This window comes from Cricetulus griseus, chromosome 5 (assembly GCF_003668045.3).
Source record: "Cricetulus griseus strain 17A/GY chromosome 5, alternate assembly CriGri-PICRH-1.0, whole genome shotgun sequence".
Lineage (NCBI taxonomy): Eukaryota > Metazoa > Chordata > Mammalia > Rodentia > Cricetidae > Cricetulus > Cricetulus griseus.
This window is the reverse complement of record NC_048598.1, coordinates 150,578,870-150,606,574: the sequence shown is the minus strand read 5'-3', so window position 1 is coordinate 150,606,574 and position 27,705 is coordinate 150,578,870. Positions and strand designations below refer to the sequence as shown.

Below are 27,705 nucleotides of genomic sequence, written 5' to 3'. Positions count from 1 at the left end.
GGGGAAAAATGTAATAAGAAGTGAAAGTAAAAGGCCAGAAAATTCTTCAGTTGCTTCAGATATTTCTCTCCTATAGCAAGAAGACACCAGGATCAGAACAGTCATAAGAGTAGCAGAAGTCCAATCAAAATTACATTCTCAACTTGGGCAGATCTGTTATGCCAAGATTAGGACTCACATGGGAAAGAGGAAGTAACTGGGATAATTAACATGAAACTCTTCTATCCATAGTATATGTCTTCTCTTTCCTGCATGTTGTTTTGACATCTTAAAACCTTTCTGGTTAAGGAAACTGCCCCTCTCAGAACTGGATAATTCTTACAGACTTCAAAAAGTCAGTAGGGAGCCTGCCTTTATACACAACTAAACAGTCCTCATTTTGACCTGTAATGCCCAGGGAGGCAACAAAGCCTTAATCACCCTACAGCCAGAAATCAGTTAACCCATTCTATAATTTAGGACCTCCCCAAATTATTCAAACCAGTCCTAACCTACACCTGCCTTGACCTTCTATGAAAACCACAACAAACCTTTGTCCTCCCTTTCTGTCCTTTGCCTCTTAACTACCCTGAAGAACCCTGAAAAGCACTGCTGTATCTCTGTAATTAGGACCTGAAAATAAACTGGCTTTTTTGAGCCTCTCCTCTATCTTGTGTGGCCTTATGAACCACCATTTCATCAAAAAAAAAAAAAAAAAAAAAAAAAAAAAAAAAAAAAAAACTATGTTCTTTTTAGTCCTCTAAGCTCAGAGAAGAAACTCTTAAATCACTGGTATTACTACAGATCCTAGTTTCACAATAACACAGAATGAATGTCAGTAGAAATTGTTGAGTTAAAAAACTGAAATTCAGTACAAGCAGTAAGAACACTAATACAAGAATAAAACTGAACTACTCCTGTACTATAGGAATTAACCAAAGCACTGAAGCAATCCATGAGTGTTTAAGTAACACGTGGGGCTCGATGTTGATAAATAAAACAACTTAATGACACTCTACAAAAGCTATGAAAACCAATAACCCACAATCACAGTGAAAACCAGAAGCTAGTAGATGGGGCAAAAGAGGCCTGTATCCCCTTCAAAGTACCTTTGCCAGAACCAGGGGGGCACACTCAGGAAGCTACCCAGTTCAACTTTGAAGTCTCATTCCCAAAGTCCTGTCACTATTTGACATGCCTGGTGCACCCTGAAAACTCTACCAGAATCATTATGTGGATGCTGAATTTGTCCAAAGCAAATAAGTTCTGTTTGCTTGCTTGCTTGCTTGTTTGTTTGGGATGGGGGGGGGGGTTGGGGGGTGTTTGAAGAATCAGACAATTTTTTGGTTTTTGTTTTTGTTTTTTGTTTTGTTTTGTTTTTTTGAGACAGGGTTTCTCTGTGTAGCTTTGGAGCCTATCCTGGCACTGGAACTCACCAAGATCCACCTGCCTCTGCCTCCCGAGTGCTGGGATTAAAGGTGTGCGCCACCAACGCCCAGCTAGAATCAGACAATTGTTGGACATCTTACCTACTTGAAATCATAGATATTTGGGACAAACCACTAAAAAGCTTAAAGCAATGAGATAGGTATAGAGATTCTGAAATACTGGAACATATAGTACTTGGGCAAGAAAGACCTGAGAAAAACCCGAACGCTCACTGAAGCTAAATCTCAATATCCACACAAACAGAAAGCAAGTGGGCTCCAGGGCAGCCTATGATATATGACACAGTCTTCAGAAAAGAAGAAACAGGAAAAGTGACAGAAATGAAACATTCAAACTGACTCAAGAGCAGATATAAGCAGACAAAAGAACCAAACAATTTGAAATGAAGAAAAATTAACCCACAGAAATCTGTGGAACACAACTAAATAAGCCAATAAATGAGAATACAGAAGAGATACAGCAAAGTAATGATTTTTTAAAAGTCAGAAACTCTTCTCAATGTGATGAAAAACAATTGTTCAGTGAATTACAAGTAAACTCAGATTAACAACATGTCCCACCATAAACAAACTGTCAAAAATTTGTGAAAAAGAGAAATTATGAAAACATCCAAAGAAAAGTGACCCATCACAGCTGAATTCCCACTAGAAACAATGAAGAAAGTATGATGAATTCAAAGAGCTGGAGGAAAAAAAAAAACAAAACAAAACAAAACTGTTTGCTTGCCCAGAGCAGATTCAAGCCCTAGTTTTATAGGAAAATAAAGAAGACTGTTAAGGGCTGGGGAGACAGCTAAGTAAATAAAGGTAAGCACTTTTCACCTCTCAGAACCCACATCAATATAGAATAAGAAAACAGATTCCATAAATTTAGCCTCTAACCTATACACACATTTTGTGTACACACACACTCACACACACACACACACTTGGGCCAAGCAGTGGTGGTTACACGCCTTTAATCCCAGCACTTGGAAGGCAGAGGCAGGAAGATCTCTGTGAGTTTGAGGCCAGCCTGGTCTACAAAGATTTCTAGGACAGCCAGGGATGTTACTCAGAGAAACCCTATCTCAGAAAAAAAAGAAAGAAAAGAAAGCTAAGTTTAAGACTCTCAACACTGGTTGGTATATATGAAAGAGAAGCTGAGTGTACTGGTACATATCTGCAATCTGAATACTTGTAGGGGAAAAGGGATGATGGTGAATCTAAGTTAAACCAAGTTACTAAGTTAAATTCAAGGTCAGTCTGAGCAATTTAGTGAGCCCCCTATTTCAAAAATTAGTGAAAACAGTTGAGCTGCTTTTTTCATGATTTAAGAAGCAAGTTCGTTAAACAAAAATTAGAAATCTATGTTGGTTGGACACACTCTGAACATATGTAAAATTACTGGAGAAATTACAAAGAAAGAAGGAAATAAAGATGGAACATTTTATACTCAATTTTAATTAAACCAGTACTACTTGAAGCTAGAGTGTTGTAAATTAAAGTATTAATGTAATCTCCAGGACAACCATCAAGGAAATTATTTGTACATGCCAAAATGGTGACTCACACCTTTAATCCTAGCACTCAGGAAACCTGAAGCAAGAGGACTGCCATGAGCTCAAGGGTATCCTAGGCTACAGATTAAATTCAAATGCATCTTGGGCTACATAAGGACTTCCAGGCTAATCTGGGCTACACAGAAGAGAAGATAGGCCAGGTGGTGATGGTGCTCGCCTTTAATCCCAACATTCAGGAGGCAGAGGCAAGTGGATCTCTGGAGGGCAGCTTGGTCTACAGAGAAGAGTTCCAGAAAATAAGGAAAGAAAAAAATAATAATACAAATTAATGGTGGTATAAAGAATTATCTATTTCATTGTGTTTGCTGGGCCATTTTTAGTGAGTAAGGAAAAGGGAGTTTGCCAACAACATCATCCAAAACAGTTGCTTTTTTAATTTTCTTTTTTTTTTTGAGACAGCGTTTCATGTATTATGTAGCTAAATCTCCTACCACAATATATCTGGTGTTAAAATTATAGGTCTGTTTGGCATCACACCCAGTTTATGAAGTAGTGGAGACTGAGTCCAGGACTTTGCAAATGATAGAAAGTACTTCACTAACTCAGCTATATCCCATCCTCAAAATTACAAAGTATTTTAATTTGTATTTTCCTGAATGTACCTTTTCTTGCAAAGGGTACATTCAATAGTATGTACATTCAATAGTACCTATTGAATCTAAAACCTCCCAAATACTAGGCTAGGGCTCTACTACTGAGCTACAGCCCCAGCTTTTTCCATGTACTTTTTTTGTTTGTTTGTTTGTTTGTTTTCAAGACAAGGTTTCTCTGTGTAGCCCTGACTGTCCTGTACCTTCCTCTGTAGGCCAGTCTGTCCTCAAACTCAGAGATCCACCTGCCTCTGCCCTGAGATTTAAAGCACATAACATGGAATATTTTCAATTGAGCTAAGCACTACCTGCTACTCATTACGCATCCGAAAGAGTTACTCATTTTGAAGGAAGGAGGGGAAGATCTTGTGTTAAACCTAACAGACTCATTCAATTATAACTGAGATTTCTCTGACACTCCATTTCTCAGAAAGAAAAGGAGACATACATTATTTTAAATAAGGAAGATTGGTGTCATCCTACACTACTACTATCACTACAACTGCTAAGTTATCTCCATCCTGTGGGACTTCCCCCTAGTAAACAACACCAAAATTACTGTTTAATGAAATGAGAGGCTCTCAGCAACCCTACTCATTTAACAATTATTTAGCAAACGCCTATAATGTGCTAGCTTCTTCCTTTCACAGTGGATATACAAGTGAAATAAAACACCTGATCCTTTCAAAGAACTTATAACCAAACTACTAGAGGAAAAGGACAACAAACATAAAACTACAAATTCTATCAAGTTCCAGAAAGGAATAACAAGAGGAGTTAAACGAGCTGAGCCGTGGTGGTTCACACCTTTAAGGCCAAGATCAAGTTCCAGGACAGACAGGGCAGCACAGAAAAACCTGCCTGGAAAAACGAAGAGGGTGGGGGTGGGGGGTAATACTAAATTTGTGCAGGGCAAGTCACTGAAATTCCAGAGAAGGAATATGTTGGTTAAATCTTAAAATGCCATTAGGAGAAAGGAAGTTAAAAGAGACTGAAGACATGGGCAAAAAAAACCAACAAACATTAAAAAGACTTTAACTGCATACACATTTGTAAAGCACAATTATCAAATGAAGATTTTTCAAAATATCAATTTCAGACTGATGGTAATTGGCACATAATTGAGCTTTCCACCAAACCTATTAACCTGAGTTGGACATCTAGCCAAAAGTTCTTCTATGGCCTAGACACATGAACCATGGAACACTCACAGAACACACACACACACTAAAACACAAAAATATAGATTCTATCTGAAACTACCAAATCATAACAGCCAGGAATGGAACCTGAGACTGTATCTCATAAGTGACATCTAATGATGAGATTAAATCTGGAAGCCACAAAAAAAAAAATCTCATTCTTACAATTAAGCATTTTACAAACATCCTTAAATCACGTAATCGTTGTCTATGATAGCAACGGTTACCAAAAGAGATTAATATTGTATGATACATGAATGAACCTTGAACACCTTGTCCTAAATAAATATAGCCATATATTATATCATTCCATGTATAAGAAATGCCCAAAATACAGATCTCTGTGAGTTTGAAGCCAGCCTGGTCTACAAGAGCTAGTTCCAGGTAAGCCTCCAAAGCCACAGAGAAACCCTGTCTCAAAAAAACCAAAAAGAAAAGAAAAAAGAAATGTCCACAATAAACCAGGGTGTTCACCTTTAACCCAGCACTCCAGAGGCAGAGACATGCATATCTCTGAGTTTGACGCCAGGCTGAGCTACACAGAGAGTTCCAGGACAGCCGGGTCTATGCATAGAGACCCTGTTTCAAAGAAAAGAAATGTCCAAATCAAAACAGGCAGATCACACAGAAAGCTCATCAGTAGTTACCAAAGGGAGGATGAAATCGGAACTAACTGCTGGGATCCATTTAGAATGATGAAAACTTTCAGGCTGAAAATATCTGACAGACTTTTCTGTGAAGCAGGAATTTTGAAGGACTGTCCTACTTTGTCTTAGCAAAGTTAGGCAGTTGTCCTCTTTTGTGTCCTGCTTATCCAGTTTGGAAAGCATACTGTCAGCATTCAAGAAAAGGGCAGTTTCCTGCCCATATGGTTCATTTTATCACATGGAAAACAAACTCCATATGGAGGTTCTTCGATGCCCTTCATTCTTTTTTGAAGTAAATTGGTGCTGCCAGGAGCAGACAAGTCTCACTGCCATGAAAAAGTCCTATGTTATTAAGGGGGCTGGAGAGATGGCTCAGAGGTTAAGAGCACTGACTGCTCTTCCAGAGGTCCTGACTTCAATTCCTCACAACCACCTTGAATGAGATCTGGTGCCTTCTTCTGCCTGTTCTGGCCTGCAGGGCACATGCAGGCAGAAGACTGTATACTTAATAAATAAAATCTTTAAAAAAAATTTTTTAAAGTCCTATGTTATTAAGACATTTTAAATGCCATATTCTGTAGGTCTTTAAAGTGTTTGGAGACCAGCTATTTAAAATATATCTCTAGGGCTGGAGATTTGGCTCAGAGGTTAAGAGCACTGGCTGTTCTTCCAGAGGTCCTGAGTTCAATTCCCAGCAACCACATGGTGGCTCACAACCATCCACTATGAGATCTGGTGCCCTCTTCTGGTGTGCAGATATACATGGAAGCAGAATGTTGTATACATAATAAATAAATAAAAATCTTTAAAACAATAAATAAAATATACCTCTATTTAACCTTGAAAACATATCTAATATGACAAGTTTAATTGTTTTGGATGACTTTTAACCTGCATTTTTTTAGATTATGCTAAATGGATTAAAATAGCTTTAAAGGACTAAAAGTTTACATTACATTGTTAAATGAGCTGCATAGGTATATGCAGAATATACCTTAAACAAGAATAGAAACATAGGCTGGGCGGTGGTGGCACACCCCTTTAATCCCAGCACTCAGGAGGCAGAGACAGGAGGATCTCTGAGAGTTGGAGGCCAGCCTGCTCTACAAAGCCACAGACCCTGTCTCAAGAGAAAAAAAAGAAACATATATACAGTATAACAAAAATAACCTTAAATTTCTATCAATTTATAAAAATCCATATCTATACCAACATAAACTATGAGACTAGTAGTTGTTTTGTTTTTTAGTTTGAAGGTATATGCAATATCCTTTTATGATATCATTTCTGTATCTTTTTTTTTTTTTTCAGAATGAGGTCCCTGAATCTAATTTCCTTTGCTCAACTTTTTTCCTGACCATGACCAACAACAACTTGTAACCACCCCCTAAACAATGACAAACATCCATAACCCACCAAATGACCTAAAAACACCCACCCCACTTCTGAGGAATATGGATGTTTTATGTTCTCTAGATTGCTTCCTGTTGTCTGGGCGCAACAACATCTTTGGGGGACTCTGAGAAAACTGGGATAATGGTCAAGTCCTGGGAGAGCTAACTGTATTATTTTTTGTTTAGTCTCTGTATGATGGGAAAGTTCAGGGCTTATCCAAAGTCCTTGCTACAGTAGTGCATGAGGCTAGACCATCTCAGTTAGCAGCTTTGCAAATTGCTCTGAGTGAAGAATTTCAAGGAAACTTTGACAGAGGCATTCTGAGAGACTGAGTCACCTAAGCTTTATTGGTGTCTGGTCCTATTTTTCTAAAAGTACATAAAATTTTAAAGGCAACATATATATCTGCATTGAACCCAAGTATGGAATGTGCAGTGTGCACAAGTCAGTTAAAGATGACTTTTTGTTTTGTGTTTGAGTGGGTAAAAGGCATCTATTAACTTTTTAAGTTTGTTTCTATCCAATCTTAGAGCTGTTCCAATAGCAGAGAGATCAGTATATCCGTCGCCTGTCCTAAGAGTTGTTTTCCAGCATAACCACAGGTACCTCCTGTTTTCCTGACCTCACCCCACTGGGATCAGTATCCTGTTGTGAACCCTTTGACCTGGGGTTTTTATAAGTTTGTATATAAAGCTGCTCCACAATAAAGGTGAGAGACATTCTCTCAGAAAAGGACCAGGAGTCTTGTTCATCCAAATCTCCAGGCTTTTGCCCAATACTCGGACTTAGTGGCCAAGAGTAGCCACGGTTTGCAGGGAGAATTGGGATACAAAAATCAGCTGAATAGATGAACAGTTAAATTTGAGATAGAAATGTTAAAGAGGAAATTTACAAATAAAGTCTGGAAAATCTGAAGTTAAAAGCATGTCCTCGGGTTTAAATCCCAACTCAGCTTTCTGCTGCCTCCAGTTACATATTTGAGCATATTACTTAAACCTCACTATGAAGTTTTCTGAATTAAATGGGTAAATACAGTAGTTTAAAAATTGGATGACAGCCCCAGAGATGGCTCAGAGGACAAAGGCATCTATCTGCTCCCATGCCTGCAGACCTAAGTTCAATCCATGGACTTGCATGGTCCTCTGACCTCCAAACACATGTTATACCTATGCCCATGCCCGAATACACACAGGCACACACAAAATAATAAAAATGTAATAAAAAAATTGTTGGTAAAATAATACAGTGAAGTCGGGCAGTGATGGCACACGCCTCCTGCACTTGGGAGGCAGAGGCAGGCAGATCTCTGTGAGTTTGAGACCAGCCTGGTCTCCAAGAGCTAATTCCAGGACAGCCTCCAAAGCCACAGAGAAACCCTGTCTGAGCAGGGGAATTGGAGTGGGGGGATGACAAACAGTTGTCGGATTACAACTAGAGACAAATAAAAGGAAATACTACAAAAAGTGGTCTGGGCTTGGTGGTGCCCTACACTATTCCTTTTAGTGGAAAAGGCAAAGCAAGAAGAATGCCATTAGTTGAGGCTGCTCTGAGCTAGAGTTGAGCACAATACCAACCAGAGATACATAGCAAGACCATGTCTCAAAATTGAACAGAGGTGATGAAGTAGGTAAAAGAGAAATAAGGAATGATAGAATGTAAGCCAAAGAAAAGTCTCAAATAGAGTGTCTCACTATATAGCCTTGGATGGACTGGAACTCAAGCGATGTCCACCTGTCTTTGCCTTCCCAGTTCTAGGATCAAAGAGGTGCCCCAACATCACTAGCCCTAAAGGAAAAGATTCAGGGAAGAAATAGTTAATAACAGAAACTGTGGCTTAAGCCTAATACAATGTATAAAACCACAGGATTTGGAAATTTGAAGGTCAATCATGAACCAAACAAACAAAAAACCAAAAAACTCAACCTGTGTTCTACAATGTTCATAAGAGGCAAGACTACAGACTGAGGATAACGGCTAGGTGGGAGAAAATAAAGAAAATCTGTAGGGCTAGTAAGATGGCTAAGCTGGTAAAGGAGCTTGCTGACAAGCCTGGCAACCAAACAGTGGAAAGTGAAAACTGATTCCCACAAGTAGTCTACATTAAATAGCATGCACAAGGCTCAGGGTTCTCCAGCACAGCCAAAAATGTGTGTTCACATGTTAGTCCCAGCTACCCAGGAGGATTAGACAGGGAATCACTTAAACCCAGGAGTTAAAGTCCAGTCTGAGCAACACTACAAGATACTGTTTCAAAAAATAATGTATAGATGATTAGTGCACTACATAGAACTACATACTACTAGAACCATGAAAAAAATGATAAAAGTCTTGTTTTAAATTTATAGCTTAAATACAGCACATACATTTTTAGACATACATTCAATGCAAAACTAAGTAAACACTTCACAAGCAGTCTTAATTAAAGACTAATAGCATTCAAGGCCAGTGAGCCACCTACCAAGTTCCAGACAGCTTTTCCTACACTGCCTCATTCCACCCCCCAAATGACTGAAAGCACTTAAAGTATATTCAATATTACAGAAACAAATCTGAAATGCTATTAACTAATTAACCCAATATAACAATTTAAAGATATATATAACATTCTTTAAAACAGTAAACAGGCTGGAGAAAAAGCACTTCTTCAAGGGTACCTGGGAGTCCCAGAACAACAGGGAGGATAACACCTGCAACTCCAACTCCAGGAGAATTCATTATCTCTGGCCTTTGGGGGTGACTGCACCTGTGTGCACACTTATTATCTCACACACCTACACACACTTAAACGTAATATTTTAAAAAGAAAAAAAAAACAAGTAAACAAAGACTATCAGAGCTATCATATAACAGCTTATCTGAAAGAAGCCAAGCGACAGAATCCTTAAAGTCCTTTTCAGTTGCTGTAAAGCACAGGAACAGTAAAACAGAAAAGGGACTGACAACATAGATCTCAATAACGTAAAACTTGTTAATTTGGACACAAGATGCTTTCCTAGCTATTTACATTAACCATGACTGAGTGACAAATTCAACTGCTAATTTGAAAATCAACGGAAATGAACAGTACAAGGATCAAACACCACATAGGGAACTGATGGTTTATCAAGTAAGCACAAGCCTCAATGCATTTTTTTAATGAATACTTTAACCTCAGTCTAACCACAGGGAACATTAAGCAGGCATCACACCGTACTAGAAAGTTGTATGTCCACAAAACTCTAAATCCAAGAATATTAAAGTAGACTCTACAAATTAAAAAAAAAAAAAAAACACTCAATTTTGACAAGCTTTCTAAAAGTTGTAAAACACAACTTTCTAAACACTAAAGTATTCTTAAGCACAATTTTAAGACTACCGAATCAACTAAAGGTGTCAAATAAAATATGTAAAAAAAAAATTTAAGTTTAACTTAACCCACTTTGTGAAGTAAAATAAAAGTTTACTGGCTTGCTGGGTGAGGTGTAAACCTTTAATCCCGGCTTTTAAGTGGCAAAGCAGATAGATCTCTAAGAGGGAAACCTGCCTGTTCAACACAGTGAGTTCCAGGCCGCCCAAGAATACAGAGACTCAAAAACAACCACACCAAGAAGTGGTGGTTCATGCCTTTGATCACAGCACTGGGGAGGCAGAGGCAGGTGGATCTCTGTGAGTTCAAGGCCAGCCTGGTCTCTAGAGCGAGTGCCAGGATAGCCTTCAAAGCTATGCAGAGAAACCCTGTCTTGAAAAACCAAAAAAATAAATAAATAAACACAAACACACACAGCTGGGGGTGGTAGCACACACCTTTAATCCCATCACTTGGAACACAGTCAGGCATGGTCTACAGAGTTGAGTTCCAAGACAGCCAGGGACACAGAGGGGAACCCTACCTCAAAACTAAAAAACCTACAACAAAAACTCACTGGTTTAATCACTTGTCTTGCAATCCTTCTGTCAGCGAAACAATATTAATTTTTAATGTTTCTTTTACTTTTCTGTTTGAGACAGATTCTATGTAGCTCTGGTTGTCCTGGAACTCTCTTTAAACCAGGGTGGCCTGAACTCACAGAGATCACCTGTCTTTCCCTCCTGAGTGCTGGGACTAGAGACATATGCCATCAGATATTTTTAATTTTTGAGTGAAATTCTTTATAATTAATGTAACAAAAAGTTTACTGGTTCAAAACCAAACTGAAGACTCATGTTTGAGAACACCTTTGCTACATTAATCAATCTTCCCTTTTCAACATTACTTCTTCCTAAATTCACCAAAGGTGTATTGTATGTGTGTGTATAATACCGGACAATATTGCTTACATCCGAAATTCCTAAGTCTAAAAAACAGGTGCAACGTTTAGATGCATGTTTTTTTTCTCCTAAGTTTAAATTATACCCTGGGAAGGAACTTAAAACTAAATACATCTAACCTACAACTCAACCCTTTCAAAGAGATGCAGCAATTTTAAAAATTCAAGGCATAAGCCCGAGAAACTACTATCTTCCAAAAAGTTAGGATAACTCAAGCCTCTCCGAGGTTCACATTAAGCAGACACCCAACTTCGTCTTAGCTTGTACTAAACAAAAAGTACGTTTTCCTTCAAATTAAGACCAAGTCTTTCCGCAGACATTCCAGAAATACAGTACAGGTAGTCTAGCTCTGCTTTGCATGAGTAAAAACCAGGCAGTCGGTGAGAAGGAAAGTCTAGAGAAACCAACTCAAAAGAGAAAAATCCAGTTAAGGGTGATGATGAATCACTAGGCGCTGAAGGAAAGGCGAGTGACTAGAGCGGCATCCCGGGTATTTAAAAGTTGGGGGTGGGAATGCAAACTTCGCCGGCGGGCCGCAAGCCATTGTGCGAGGTAGTAGCCCGAAGCGGCGTGGCTGTCAAGGGGCAACTGCGTACCGCGGCGCGGGGGTGGGGACAGGACGCCGCATCGGAAGGGGGTGCCGGGGCCAGGAGGCCAGACACTCAGCCCGGGCCCTCTCCGCGTCGCCTCGACCTCAAGAGGACGACAAACAAGCGCCAACTCAGTGCCCAGCGGGCCCACGCCAGACTCTCGCTCACAGGCGCTGGGCCCAAGCCCGGAGGCCCAGTAGGCGCCACCGGAGGAGCCCCGCAGACGCCATGCTAAAAGCCAAAATGGCTGCCCCGAGGATGCCCGCAGCGCGCTGCCTGTGAGGAGGGAGCCGGCCGCTGCGGGAGCGGGGGAGGGGGCGCCGGCCGGGGACGCGGTCACCGCTCGCCAGCGCGAGCCTCTCAGGTAGGTCCCCTCGGCCCTCAGGGCGCGGGCCCCAGCCCGGCCGGGCCCCACCCCCGGGCCGCGCCCCTGCCCCTGCCCCTGCCCTGCCCCTGCCCCTGCCCCTGCCCCTGCCCGCACTCGACCCCGGCCAGGTACCTGCAGCTCGGCCCGCTCCACCTCCCAGTGCGCCCGCTCCATCTCGAACCGAGCCCACTCGTGCTGGATGTAGTGCAGGATCCCCGGGATAGTGTACTGCTGCGGCCGGGACAGCTCGGGGCCTGCCGGGGGAGCCGCCGCCTCAGCGGCCGCCGCCGGACCCCCGCCGCCCGGCGCTCCGTTGGCTCCCGGCGGAAGGCTCAGGTTCCCCCCGGGTCCCTGCTGCGGCCGGGGAGGGGCCGCCATCCCCTGGCCGCCGCCGCCGCCGCCGGCCAGCTCGTCCATTGTGTGTGCGGCCCCGGCCGGGGCGCGGAGCGAGACACCGACAGCTGCGGGGAGGACCGGGACGGTGGCCCCGCGCCGACGGCAGGGCGGGGGCCGGCCGGGAGAGGGCCGGGGAGGGGGGTCGCCGCCGTGTGCTCGCCGCGGATCAGAGCAGGGAGCTGCCGGCCGCCGCCATTACAGTCCCTCCTCCATCTGCCCGTCTCACTCACTCACTTTGGGGAAAGGGGGGCCGCGGCGGGAGGAGGGAGGGAGGGAGAGAGGGAGGGGAGGGACGGGTGAGGAGGAGAGACGTAGGGCCGCCGCCGCCGCAGCCGCCGCCGCCGCCGCCGCCGCCGCACGGCACGCTGGGTAGCGAGCGCCTCGGCGGCCGCACGCCGGATAACCAAATAGAGTCCGGCCTCACCCTACGCAGGCGCGGCAAGGACGCGCCGCTCTTTGGGCGGGGAAAAGCCCGGGCCCCGCCCCCGCCAGGGCGCCCGCCCCCTGCTTTCCTACTTCGCCCCAGTGGACTCCCGGTGTGTAGCCGTGCCTTTGAGGGGCGCGCGGGCCTCGCTCGGGCTTGCGGGTTGTTAACTTCAACGCAGACGCCCTCAGGAGCAGCTGGGTTCGAGTCCGGCTTCGTACCTCCCTGGAATGCCTGACGTTTCTCTAGAATTCCCAGCGTGTTTTGCTCAGACCCAAAGGGTCGAGCCTCTCTCTTCCTCTGCCTGTCACTCACTTCACCTCTGGTTTCCTAGCACCAGTCAGTCTCCAGGATTTAGGGGGACGTTCACCTTTTGCAAATGCCCCAGTTTCTTCCGACTCTCTCACTGGTTCCTGGGCTCCGCCGCGACCTGCTTCTTTGGTCCCACTTCAGTGCTGCCGGCTGCCTGTTGTAACTTGTCTTCAGTCTTTATGAGATGGGTTGTGTTTTGGGGCGTTTAAGAGATTGTTTCATTCTTTTACTATAGAAGAGGTAGTGATTACTGAGAATGGTGGGTGGACGGGAAAAGATAACTTTCAAAGACCCCCATAGATGGACTCTGATGTTTAGAAGTGAATGGACTCAGATACTGTCATTAGTGGCAGAAATACTGATTGAAACAGAGAATAAGAGTATTGTGAATACAACTTAAAATGAAGTAAATCAACAACAACGGTATCTTCATCGTTAAGTGGTGTGTGTGTGAAATAATACACACACAAAAGGTCGATTTTAAGTAGTAGGGGGTGCGTTTTTCTGTGCTTGGCTTCAGAGGAATTATCCTTATGAATTCACAAGTTTTTAAAGCTAATACAACTGATAACCTGGCTCCCAGACATGGCAGCCCATGAGGCCAGTCTGGTCTACTGATGGGTTTCCAGAACAGCCAGCAAAAGAAAAAGAAAAAGAAAAGAGCTAATAACCATTTGTTTGCACAGTAAGACAAAAGTAATATTTAACAGCATGATGAAGAGAGAGGCCGTATGTACAGCTATATAGGAAATTGCATATTAAAGTGGTTGCGTTTTAAAGTTTTATTTTCATTATGAAAGCCTATAAAATATTTTGCTATGGAGCCAACTCAGGATGGAATTCCAGAGATAAAGTAATACACTTTGTCATGTCTGCTGCATAGTTATAATTAATGAAGAACTGGTTGGATCTGTCACACTTACTCTTACTGCCGTATTTATGTATGAAATGAGGCCTTAGCTAACAATACAGTTTCTTTACATGACTAGAGTACTGTTTCTTCACTTAATAACCATCAGCATACAGCTGGTCATTCAGTCCTAAAAACTCAGAAATACCTTATACGTGTCCTCAGGACCCTTTCATGTGCACATTGCGAAGCTCTTTCGAAGGCCTGGGGTCCACTTGTGTGATGATTGTATGAAAAGACCAAGATACGCATTTCTGTTTCTCGATGTACCTGACAGTAAGGCGGAAAACTCCGTTGCTCTCTTGCTGTCTTACTGGATGACACTCTCCAAACCTAAAGCCCAGCTATCCTCTGGTACCCTTCATTAACCAGACATCCGGTTCTTTCTTAGAACCTTCTCCCTGTCTCCTCCCATGTCTGCTCTTCCACACCACTCCTGGCTGCCTGACCAGTTGTCTTCTAAGGCAGATTTGATTGTCACCCTCTGCTTAACTGTTTTAGTCATCTTCAAATTTAGAACAGAGCCCAAATAGGCTTCATGATGGCACTCATCTGTATTCCCAGCATTTGGAAGGCGGCGGTAGAAGGGTCAGAAATTGAAGATCATCACAGTGAGTTCACCAGCCTGGGATACATGGACCCCACTTCAAGTTGTGTATCCCCCAACTCTTTGCCCTTACAGGGTTTCCAATCCTGATTTAAGTAAATTACTCAATACCAACCAATCTGACATAATATCTTTGTTTAAGAATCTCCCCAAAAGATCTTTTAAAACTTTGTGTTTCCAATTTTTCAAATTCCAGTTGGTTATATATTAACTATCATTTTCTAAGTGTTAATAACAGTTCATGGCTTTGGAGGGATGTAGGCTGCTCAAGGACAGAGCCCATGTCCTCATTGTTTTCACCTCTACCCATACACACTGTTGGGACAGGAATTGGTCCTCAATCAATGTTTGATGAATAACTTAAATTTAGACCTAACTATTATGAATATTTTCATATTCACTTCACTTTAGTTTTTAATTTTTTTTTGTTTGTTTGGGGTTTTTTTGAAAATGGTCTCATATAGCCCAGGCTGACCTTGAACTTGAGATGTGTTGCTGAGGATGATTGAACTCCTGGTTCTCCTTTGTTTCAAGTGGTGGGTTTAATATTGCACACCACAACCAGTGTTCTTTTTTTTTTTTTTTTTTTTTTAATTTGAGGGGAGTAGAGAGGTGATGTGTATACAGCCTTGGTGCATGTATGGAGGACAGCGGACCTCTGGTGTTTGTCCTGCTTTCTACCTTGTTGGAGATATATTGACTTAATTTTAATTATATGCTTTATGGGGAAAGGTGTGTGCATAGGAGGACAGGTGCTATTGGATCCCCCTTGAGCTAGAATTGGGGTGTGGTTGTGAGCTTGGATGCTGATAACCAAACACTAGTCCTCTGCAGGAGCAAGTATGCTTAGCACTGAGCCGTCTCTCCTTTGCTACTTTGTTCAACAGGCTAGCTGGCCATGGCGCTTCCAGATACTCCCCTGTCTCGTCTTCCTTCTTGCAGTAGGAACACTGGGATTACAGACATTTACTACTACTTCCAGTTTTATGTGGGCACTGGGAAGCCAAACTCAAGACCTCATGCCTATCCCACAAGTGCTTTGCCCACTGAACAATCTCCTCAACTACTCCTCTCCCTCTGTTTGTTTGTTGGCAGTGTCTTGCTGTATAGCCCTAGTCTTGAACTCAAAATCCTACGGACTTGGTTTTTCAAATAGTGAGATTACAGTCTTGCTTCACAGCCAGGCTGGGTAAATGACTCAAATTGCATAAGTATTAAAAATACAATGGCAAAACTTTCTTCTCTGTTGGGATGTTTTAAATTGTTAACACTGGGCTTCCTGCCGGGTGTTGGTGGCGCACGCCTTAAATCCCAGCACTCGGGAAGCAGAGACAGGCAGATGGCTGAGTTTCAGGCCAGCCTGCTCTACAGAGCGAGTTCTAGGCCAGGCAGTGCTACATGGTAAAACACTGTCTGAAAAACAAACAAAAAAATTAAAAAATAAATAAACCCACCTATGCACATACACATAAAGTAAAACCAAAATAAATATTTTACTAAAGATTCTGCCTATCAAGCCAATGAGATGGTCCTGCCACCAGGACTCAGGAACGAGTTCAATTCCCAGCACCCACATGGTGGAAAGAAAGAAGGGATTCTTCCAAGTTGTCCTCTGGCCCTTCACCCTGTGAGGGGTCCATGCCACAGTCACTGCAGTGAGCTCTTCTCTTCAGAGTGAAATTATTCAAGGCTAAGAAACCAACCAACCAAGCCGGGCTTTGGTGGCACACGCCTTTAATCCCAGCACTCGGGAGGCAGAGGCAGGCAGATATCTGTGAATTCAAAGCCAGCCTGGTCTCCAGAGCGAGTGCCAGGATAGACTCCAAAGCTACACAGAGAAACCCTGTTGGGGGGGGGGGGTTGGGCTTCCTGCCCACTGCTCCTGAAAACACTGAAAAAAGTTTCTAGAACTTTAGATAATGAGTTCTCCCAAGTTACAGTATCCCAATTCAACTTACCTAACTGGAATTCCCTCTCTGATCTATGGCTGAGTCATTTCCTCTCTTCAGTCTCACTTTGAAACTTCCTATTTGTTCTGTCCTTTGACCAATTCTCTTCATCCCTGCTCCCTGCCCAGAGTCTCCTAGTTTCAGAATGATTTGGGGTTAGGTTGAAGGTAACATAATGCTTCACTCTGTAACCTAGGCTGATCCTGAACCTTGTAATTCTGTTTCTGCCACCCAAGTGCTGAGATTGTCACAGTACACTAGCTTGCTCAGTTCATGATAATCAAGAAAGCCTATTCAAGCCATATACAGCAGCTCTTGTACTTTCTTCACTGAGGAGTCTAAACCCCTAGCTACATGATGAGTTCCAGGCTAGCCTAAAGTACACAGTGAGGCCTTGCTAAAAAAAAAAAAACAAAAAACAAAAAAACAAAACAAAAAAAACCTATATGTTTAATCAGCTTAGTTTTGAGGGTACTATAGCAGGCTTTCTTGAACTTATTAGTTATGAATGTTTGGTGGTATCTTATGCTTGTCCCACTAGCTCTTATAACTTAAATTAACCTGTTTCTCTTCATCTATGTTTTGCCTAGGAGCTTTTACCTTTCTTTCATTCTGTATGTCCTACTCTGTGTCTGCCTGGCTGCTGCCTGGCTGACTGACCCCAGACATCTCCCTGTCTTTCTCCCTCATTCTAGCTTCCTACATCTCAAGCCTAGATTTCTCCTACGTATCTCTCTGTCAGCCCCAGGTATGTCTCTAAAGCCTAGCTATTATTAGACAAGTTGAAACAGTAACACATCTTTACATAATCAAACACATGCAACATAAACAAATGTAACACATCTTTACATAGTTAAAGTAATATTCTACAACAGGATACTTTTTATTCTCTTTCCTGCAACTAATATTTGAAACCATATATTCCGGTTTTGCCCAGCTGGGCTTGTCTTAGTTAATTTACATGTATTATGCACGCCAGATTATATCAGAGAATTCCAGGCTTTTAAACTAGTTGGGAATAGAAAATACTCAAATATCAGTAATTCCATATGAGATGTATAAAGAGTTTTTACTTTTTGAAAACTAAGTAGTGTCTTGTGATTATCTAAGCACTTTTATGTCTTGATGACCACGGACCTGTCATCTTTCCACTGAAGAATTCAAACAGGTTCATAAATATTATTTTAGTCATTGTTTTCCTCATCATAAAGGATATGACAAGCATTATTTTCATGGCTGGGAGAACAAGCCACAACACGGTCTTGGTGACTTTAACAAGCCCCATTGTATAATAGGAAGTGGCCCCCACCCTTTTTGAATCAATGAGTGTGTGTGCATTTGGAAACAGAAATAAAGTCTCCCTTCACTATTTGCCTGCTGTCCGTGACTGGGCTCAGTATTAGTCTCTGGTTCCTGAATCCTTAGCATGTTTGAAATTATAGTTAAGTAGTTTCAGGTGATTCAGTTACTCTGGGAAATAGGGTGTTTACATTTCCAAAGAGGACAAACACATATCATTGCCTACCAAAGCTTTGATACGAACTGACGAAAGCCAGGCAGTGGTGGCTCACACCTTTAAACCCAGCACTCAGGAGGCAGGCGGATCTCTGAGTTTGAGGCTAACCTGGTCTATAAAGCAAGTTCTAGGACAGCCAAGACTTCACAGAGAAAACTGTGTCTGGGGGAAAAACAAACAAACAAACAAACCTGATACGTTCAAACCAAAGCAGCAGACCACCCATAATACAGACAACAGAAGAGGAGGCAGGCAACTCTAGCCTTCACTGAGGCTTAGCCTGCCAAATGAGATCAGACATTGACTTATAGAAGTTTCTTGAGTGTGTGAAAATTACAAATATATGTGTATATGTATATTCAAGGTACTTGAGTCGGGCAAATAAAATATTGTGTTTAAAAGGAAAAGGACCTTTACAGATTATAGAAAATGGATACCAAAGCTTTAAGAAACCCAGGATAGATACTGTATAAGATCCTAGTCCAAATTCACTCTTCACTCTTCAATTGTCTCCTGGGTAATATGAATCAGAAAAAAGGCTGTGGTAATACTGTGTAATAGCTAACTTATAGAGTTGTCAAAATTAGAGAGACAGAGAGAGCCTGGAGCCTGTACATTGGCTAAGAATATGCAACCAGGTCTCTAAACATGAGAGCAGAATGATTGGAAAATATAACCAAATGGGAAACTGGCCAGACTTTCCGAGGCAATAATTTGTCAAGTTTAAGAATGTGGCTTCTGAGGGCTGAAGAGATAGCTCAGAGGTTAAGAACACTGGCGGCTCTTCCAGAGGTCCTGAGTTCAATTCCCAGCAATCACATGGTGGCTCATAACCATCTGTAATGAGATCTGATGCCCTCTTCTGACCTACAGGGATATATGTAGATAGAACTGTATACATAATAAATAAATGTTGCTTGTGCCAAGCAGTAGTGGTGCACATCTTTGATCCCAGCACTTGGAAGGCAGAGGCAGGAGGAGCTTTGCGAGTTCGAGAACAGCCTAGTCTACAAGAGCTAGTTCCAGCACAGCCTCCAAAACCACAGAGAAACCCTGTCTCAAAAAACCAAAAATAAATAAATAAATAAATAAATAAATAAATAAATAAATAATGTGGTTTGCATTCTATATGGAGAGATACCTTGCCCAGCCTAGACACAAGGGAGTAGGGGATGGAGAGGTGCCTTGGTCCTGCCTCAACGAAATAATGGGACAGACTTAGTAGGCTTCCTAGGGGAGGCCTTACCCTCTCCAAAGAGCAGATGGACGGGGGAGGAGTGGGAGGAGAGGAGGGAGGGGCAACTGGGATTGGAATGTAAAAAATAAATTAATAAAAAAAAATTAAAAAAAGAATGTGGCTTGACTCTCAGTGGAGCATCAGTGTATGTTCAAAACAATGGTGCCTGGCAAAGAAGACCTATGCTGAGCATTCTGTGTGGGCCTCTACTCTCCTTTGAAGACTGACTGCCCCTGCTTGCTCTTACCTTGTTCTTTCTTTTTCCTTTTCTCTTTTCTGGATCAAATCCAGGACCTGACATATACAATGCGCACCACTAAGCCATACCTTCCGTCCCTTAAAAATATTTTAAATTGCCCAAATTTATAACACCATAGTTTAATAAACTTTATGTTTTTCTAATAATAGCCCAACCTAAAGTACATGACAATTATCCCACAGAAAAAGATGAAACTTTTTTTTTCTTTTCCAATACTAGAAATTGAACCCAGAGCTTTGTACACGCTAGGTTAGCACTGTCACTCCTCCCCAGCCCTTTTTTTTACAATTATTTTTTGTGTATTGGGGGGAGGTCAGAGGATAACTGACAGGAATCTTCTCCTATCATATGGGAAATCCAGGTCAAACACAGGTCATCAGGCTGTACAATCTCCCCACTGGGACATCTGCTGGCCCTACTTTTTATTTTGACACAGTGTTTGGCTAAGCTACCCAGGCTGGCTTTCAGACTCTGTGGCCAGGACAGGGCTTGAATTTGTGATTCTCTTGCTTCAGCCTCCCCAGTTGCTGGAACTGGAAAATTGTTTAGAGACATTTAAAAACGATGATTATTGAACTCTGTTTCTTTTAGTTAAGGGTAGCAATAAGAATATTTTGTTCTTGTAATACTGAAAATTGAATCCATGTTTCTGAGCAAGGTAGACCAACAGTCTGCCACTGAACTAGGCCTTCAGCCCATGATTGGATATTTTAGCTTGTGTCTAGCATGGAGTCTGGTTGTGGATGGTTTGGGAAATGGGAGTTTGTATTGGGATTGAACCGACCTGATATAAAGCACATGCTCTATATTTTGACTGTTCCTTGCTGTCAACTTGACTATATCTGGAAGGAACTGTAATCCAAAAATGGAGGACCCACTTGTGCTCCACACCTTGAGGTAAGAAGACAATATACCTTTATTAGGATCTTGAGTCTGGATGACACAAGCCTTTAATCCAGACTTTGACCCTGGAGGGCACACCTTTAATCTGGGCCACACCTTCTGTTGGAATTCTATATAAGGACAATGGAAGATGGAAGGGTGTTTGTCGCCTGCTTGCCCTCACTTCTGTCAGCCCATCTGTTCCTTCTTCAAGATCCCAGCAGACCAGCTGAGACACCCAGCTTCCAAATTCTTGGACTTTCCATTCATAACTAGCCACTGTTGGACTTCAACCTGTAAGTCATTCAAATAAATTCCCATACACACATAGACACACACACACACACACACACACACACACACACACACACACATATATGGAGAGAGAGAGAGAGAGAGAGAGAGAGAGAGAGAGAGATTCATTCCGTAATCTCTCTGACTTTAGAGAACCCTGACTAATACATTCTATCACTGACTACACTCTTCCCTATCCTTTTTATTTTGAAATTTTTCACTTATACAAAACCAGAGGAAAAAATGTCAAATGAACTCTTGTTAATAATTATCAAGATTTTGGCCGGGCATTAGTGGCACACGCCTTTAATCCCAGCACTCGGGAGGCAGAGGCAGGTGGATCTCTGTGAGTTCGAGGCCAGCCTGGTCTACAGAGTGAGTTCCACGGCAGCCAGGGCTACACAGAGAAATCCTGTCTCAAAGAAAGAAAAAAGAAAAGAAAAGAATCTCTCCATTTGCCAGCCTTGCACACTTAACATGTCCTGCCTGTATCCGTACCCTACTAACCTCCCCCTTCCCACCCCACACTTCCATACTTTTCATCTGGCTTGTCTTGCTAGTGGATGTTTTCTTGCCCTGTTTGGTTTTTATGAGAGGATCTACTCCACTCCCCATTAGTTCACCTCTCCTTGTCTTATCTTGTGGGGGCTGAAGAGATGGTTTAGTATTACAAATGCTTGCTGCTTTTTCTTATGAACCAGTGGTTAGATCCCAGCACCAATTATGAGCAGCACATAACTCACTGTAACTCCCATCTTCAAGGAATCTGATGCCCTCTTTTGGCCCAGCTTGCCTATAATTCATTATGTCACCCAGGCTGATTTGGGATTGACAAAAAACCATCCTGCTTCTGCCTGCCCAGTGCTAGGATTACAGGCATGACCTGCCATTCCTGTGTTGACTGTTGGATTTAAATGGTAAAAGACATCCAGGTTTTGGTCACTTGATTGACAAGGAAGACTTCTCCCTCATTTCACTGTTAATTATGCTTAGATAAATTCAGAAGACTGGAATGTCTGAGTCCAAAGGCAGAGAATCACTGTCATGTTTTTGTTGTTTTTGCATTCTATCAGGTCATCCTGTAGAAAAGTATAACAATTTGAAAGACTAATGAAGTTTTGAAAGTACAGACACATACCTGTTTCTATCTGATCAGTCTTTTCTAATGTAATCCACATAAAGGGAGGACCTTAAAGTCAGCACAGCTGAATGCCATGTGCAGCAGTAGGCACAGGACTGAGGCAGGAGGATCTTAAGTTCAGGGCCATCATCAGCTAAATAGTGGGGCCTTAAAATAAGTCAGCATGCTAACTATGTTATAAGAGTTACACCATTTGTTTCATTTCATCTTTGCCTTTAATCCCAGCACTGGGAGGCAGAGGCAGGTGGATCTATGTGAGTTCAAGGTCAGGCTGGTGTACAGAGCAAGTGCCAGGATAGGTTCCAAAGTTACACAGAGAAACCCTGTCTCGAAAAACCAAAAAAAGAAAGAAAAAAAAAAAATCCCTGAGTGGTTTTGAGCTTAGTTCTTCTGTCTCCACGTCCCCAGAGCTAGGACCATAGGCTTGTGCCTCCATGACTGTTTTATGTGATGCTGCGGTTCAAACTGGGGCTTCAATCATGTTATACAAGCTCTTTACCAAATGGGCTATATCCCAAACCCAGAATTTCCCTTTTTCAAATATTGCATATTTATTTATTCACTTACTTATTTTGTATGCTGTACATGTGTTATGCTAGGGGCAGGAGGCTTGTGCATGAGGAAGATTAGAGGATGAACTGTGGGATTTGTTCTATCCTTCCACTATGTGTGGCCCAGGAATCAAACTCTGGTCATCAGGCTTGGCTGCAGGCCCCTTTACCCATGGAACCATCTAGATAGATAGCCTGGAATTTGCATTTTAAGTCATGATGTTAGACTCGTCAAATAACTTTTAGGCAACATAGAAAGAAATACTTTGGTCAAGAGTTTTGTTTGTATGTTAAAAGAAGAATTGTTTGAGGCACAGGGAAAGCCAGCCAGGATGTCACTTGCGTTGCTAGAAACTACCACCTCTTCTTTATCATCAATGACTCCAGATTGTTGCAGGGCACTAGAAAAGAGAACACTGGGATGAGGATGTAAACTGAAGGTAGAGAATTTGCCTGCTATACACAAGGCCCTGGGTTTGATCCCTAGTACTACAAATAAAAGTAGTAGGCCAAGCAGTAGTGACACACACCTTTAACCCCTGCACTCAGGAGGCAGAGGCAGGTGGATTTCTCTACATTCAAAGCCAGCCTGGTCTACAGAGTGAGTCCCAGCACAACAGAGAAACCCTGTCTCAAAAAAACAAACAAAAACATTGTAAAATATTAATAAGAATAATTGGATATTCCCCAGTCCTTCCTAAAGCCATTGGATGTTCCGAAGGTTGACTTCTCCCTTCCACATGCACTGTGGCATGCACACCTTTGTCCACACACTAACATAAATAAATACTAAGGGAGAAAGAGGTTTAGGAAGAGACCCATTGTCATCTTCTGGCCTTCAGCTCTGCACACACAACCCACACAAATTCTTCTTCAATTTCTCTTCCTCTTGAGGTCTTCCCTGTTAGGACATGCTAGCATCCTTTGTGTGGGGTTTTCCCTAGTGGAGTTTCCATCCTCTGACCTTCCTTGTTTTACACAAGCTTTTGTGTGTGGAACCGCCTGCCTTCATTGCCTTATCAGAACATCCTCCGAAGTCTTGTGCATTGTTGAACACAGAGTTGATAAACACAGGAAGCTCATCCCTGTTCCCTGACCACACCCATCATTTGTCTAAGCATGTATTCTTTATCATCTTACCTCAGTCTCATAAGTATTTGACCTCCTTCCTCCTTGATGACTAACCAGGGATAGGTGCCTACTGCATGCAGGGACACTTCTCAAACATGTTCTTGTCTCTTGAGTCTCCACTGGAGTCTCCCGTTTCTCCTGGCACCATGCATTTTAAAGCAGTAACAGCTGAGCACCCCTATGAGGTCTTATGAGCATGTAGGTGCCGTCAAGTGTTCTTTTGAAAACCTGTATCCTGATGAGTATTGATTCAAATGTCCCTGTCTTCCATCCTTACTCTTAAAGCCGGTAAGAGAAAAATGCTGGTCTTGTAAGGTGGAAAGCAATTTGATCCCTGGATATAGCATCTCAGTGGGATCATTTTCCATCTCATTTTACCACTTAAAGCAACCAGGACATTTAAAGGCAAGATTTTAACCATGGGTATCCTGTTGAAATAGTTTTTTGGGTTTTTGTTTTTTTGTTTGTTTGTTTGTTTGTTTTGGACTGGTCATCGAAATACAAGTATATGTTTATAATTTATTTAAATTTTTTAGGGTTTTTTTTGTGTGTGTGCACATGCATACACATACATATGCCATATCTCCCCACCCCCAAACAGGGTTTCTCTGTGTAGCCATGGCTGTCCTCTAACTCGTGCTGTAACCCAGGCTGGCCTCTGAACTCCAAGGTCTGCCTCCAGAGTGCTGGGATTAAAGGTGTTCACCACCACTCCTGGCCAAATAAAGAAAAATACTTTCGCTGAGAAATAACAAGACTTAGACAAATATTGAAAATTTTAAGGCTTGATGGAGGAAGGAATATGACTAGCATGGTGAGTGAAGGGCCAGTAGCAAACAAGAGCCAAGCACACCAATGTACATGTATGAAAACGTCAGTAGACTTCTGAGCTAATGCCTTTTCCTTGCTTCCTGGCCAATTCCCATTCAAGGAAGTACTTTCCCTGTCTTTTTGTTTTTGTTTTTGTTTTTGTTTGTTTTTGGTTTTTTTTTGAGACAGGGTTTCTCTGTGGCTTTGGAGACTGTCCTGGAATTAGCTCTTGTAGACCAGGCTGGTCTCAAACTCACAGAGATCCGCCTGCCTCTGCCTCTGCCTCTGCCTCCGGAGTGCTGGGATTAAAGGCGTGCACCACCAATGCCCGGCTTACTCTCCCTGTCTTAACCAACTATTTCTACTTATTTAAAAGCAAATCACAATCAATCCTATTTGTTTATAAGCTACTTGTTTGGTGTGGTTTCATTTAGTCTAGACTGGCCTTGAACTCCTGATTCTCCTACCTTAGTCAGCCTCTGAAGAGCTGGGATTACAGGCATGTGTCATAATTATGCATTAAAAATAAAAGTAAAGATGCATTATTACATGAATAAAAAAATAACATAGCTTTGCTGAAAAGATGGTAATTTCTTGATATTGCTACCATTTTGACCAAGGGTTTCATGTGTCCCAGGCTAGCCTCGAACTCACTTCACTGAGAATGATTTTTTGAGCTCCTGATCCTCCTGCCCTCACCTCCCAAGTGTTGGGATTACAGGCATGCCCTGCCACACCCTGGCTACTGGCAATTATTTGTAGTGAGAATAAAAGTAACATATGACTAACCACCACAGAATGTGTAGCCGTTCCATACACAGTAGTGAGTTTATTTCCCTGAAAAAGGGAGTGAATGACCACAGGCTTCCCACATGGCCCAGCTGTCCTGTCCCTGACTGAGCTTAGATGGCATGCTGTCTGTTCAGTGAACGAATACTGCAACCCCAGGCTTTGCTACACTGAACCTAGCACAACACTTGAGATTACTATGAGATAAGCACCTGTCTGCTAGGGCTTAGGAAGTAAGCGTTGCACTTCCAGAAAATGTGCTGTCACTTAGTGCCTGGGCTGAGGCTGTAGGTTAGGAGCAGAGTGCTTGCTTAGCATGTGCAGGGCCCCAGGTTCAGTCCCTGGCACTTGTGGGGAACGGGAACTAAAATTGAAGCAAATACCATCCCATAATGTTATTTATAGCGCCAACAAGGAAATGGTAATAATAGCCAATCATAGAGTAAACAGTTGTAGGATACCAGACCCTTTGCCTTTTGTGAGTCACTTCATCTCACTTTCATAAGCCAGAAGCAGCTGTCCAGCTGGGGTTCAAAGGTCAAGCAAACTGGAGGGACACTGCAGGCGTGTGGGAAAGCCGTAACTAGCCAGCTTTGCCATCTAAAAATTCAAGATTTTAGGTAGCCCATTCTCTTAATCTCAAGTGGATAAAATCCCCCAGCAAAACACAAAATTCTTACTAGCCATGCAGTGGTGACGCGTGCCTATAATCCCAGCACTTGTGAGTTCTAGGCCAGCCTTGTCTACAAAGGGAGTTCCAGGATAGCCAGGAATGTTACACGGAGAACACTGTATTGAAAAACAAAACAAAAAAGCAGGGTGTTGGTGGCACACGCCTTTAATCCCAGCACTCGGGAGGCAGAGGCAGGTGGATCTCTGTGAGTTCGAGGCCAGCCTGGTCTACAAGAGCTAGTTCCAGGACAGCCTCCAAAACCACAGAGAAACCCTGTCTTGAAAAAACAAAAAAGAAAAAACAAAACAAAACAAAAAAGTTCTTACTAGTGGCTACCTTGACTTAGCTACTTTGCCCAACCTACAGCAAAGTAGTCTGTACATGATGGTGTACCTCTCAGCACACTCTCTGTGACAGTGTTCCTCAGCACTCTCTCTGTGACAGTGTTCCTCAGCACTCTCTCTGTGTGACAGTGTTCCTCAGAGCTCTCTCTGTGACAGTGTTCCTCGGCACTCTCTCTGTGTGACAGTGTTCCTCGGCACTCTCTCTCTCTGTGACAGTGTTCCTCAGAACTCTCTCTGTGTGACAGTGTTCCTCAACACTCTTTCTCTGTGTGACAGTGTTCCTCAGCACTCTCTCTGTGACAGTGTTCCTCAGCACTCTCTCTGTGTGACAGTGTTCCTCAGCACTCTCTCTGTGTGACAGTGTTCCTCAGCACACTCTCTGTGACAGTGTTCCTCAGCACTCTCTCTGTGACAGTGTTCCTCAGCACTCTCTCTGTGTGACAGTGTTCCTCAGAGCTCTCTCTGTGACAGTGTTCCTCAGCACTCTCTCTGTGTGAAAGTGTTCCTCGGCACTCTCTCTGTGACAGTGTTCCTCAGCACTCTCTCTCTGTGACAGTGTTCCTCGGCACTCTCTCTGTGACATGTTCCTCAGCACTCTCTCTCTGTGACAGTGTTCCTCGGCACTCTCTCTGTGACATGTTCCTCAGCACTCTCTCTCTGTGACAGTGTTCCTCAGCACTCTCTCTCTGTGACAGTGTTCCTCGGCACTCTCTCTCTGTGGAAGTGTTCCTCAGCACTCTCTCTCTGTGGAAGTGTTCCTCAGCACTCTCTCTGTGACAGTGTTCCTCAGAGCTCTCTCTGTGACAGTGTTCCTCAGCACTCTCTCTGTGACAGTGTTCCTCAGAGCTCTCTCTGTGACAGTGTTCCTCAGCACTCTCTCTGTGTGACAGTGTTCCTCAGCACTCTCTCTCTCTGTGACAGTGTTCCTCAGCACTCTCTCTGTGTGACAGTGTTCCTCAGCACTCTCTCTATGACAGTGTTCCTCAGCACTCTCTCTGTGTGACAGTGTTCCTCAGCACTCTCTCTGTGTGACAGTGTTCCTCAGCACTCTCTCTGTGTGACAGTGTTCCTCAGCGCTCTCTCTGTGACAGTGTTCCTCAGCACTCTCTCTGTGTGACAGTGTTCCTCAGAGCTCTCTCTGTGACAGTGTTCCTCAGCACTCTCTCTGTGTGAAAGTGTTCCTCGGCACTCTCTCTGTGACAGTGTTCCTCAGCACTCTCTCTCTGTGACAGTGTTCCTCGGCACTCTCTCTGTGACATGTTCCTCAGCACTCTCTCTCTGTGACAGTGTTCCTCGGCACTCTCTCTGTGACATGTTCCTCAGCACTCTCTCTCTGTGACAGTGTTCCTCGGCACTCTCTCTGTGACATGTTCCTCAGCACTCTCTCTCTGTGACAGTGTTCCTCGGCACTCT

At 43.0% G+C, this 27,705-nt stretch overlaps 2 protein-coding genes across 12 annotated transcripts in view; one reads left to right on the top strand and one right to left on the bottom strand.

Moving 5' to 3' along the window:
* Strn3 (striatin 3) overlaps positions 1 to 12,720 on the bottom strand; it is an 81,085-nt gene extending 68,365 nt beyond the window's left edge. For 2 of the 6 annotated variants that reach the window (XM_027416299.2, XM_027416298.2), the window contains exon 1: positions 12,200 to 12,718. In XM_027416299.2, coding sequence (XP_027272100.1) covers positions 12,200 to 12,484 — 285 coding nt within the window. In that variant the 5' untranslated portion in view covers positions 12,485 to 12,718. Of the gene's footprint in view, positions 1 to 12,199 lie in introns of all 6 variants that reach the window. The other 4 variants (XM_027416297.2, XM_027416301.2, XM_035445788.1 and 1 more) reach the window with 4 other exon arrangements.
* Ap4s1 (adaptor related protein complex 4 subunit sigma 1) overlaps positions 11,744 to 27,705 on the top strand; it is a 38,226-nt gene continuing 22,264 nt past the window's right edge. For 3 of the 6 annotated variants that reach the window (XR_004770347.1, XR_004770348.1, XM_027416305.2), the window contains exon 1: positions 11,744 to 12,064. The gene's annotated coding sequence lies outside the window, so the exon portion shown is untranslated. The remainder of the gene's footprint in view (positions 12,065 to 27,705) is intronic. The other 3 variants (XM_027416303.1, XM_027416304.2, XM_027416302.1) reach the window with 2 other exon arrangements.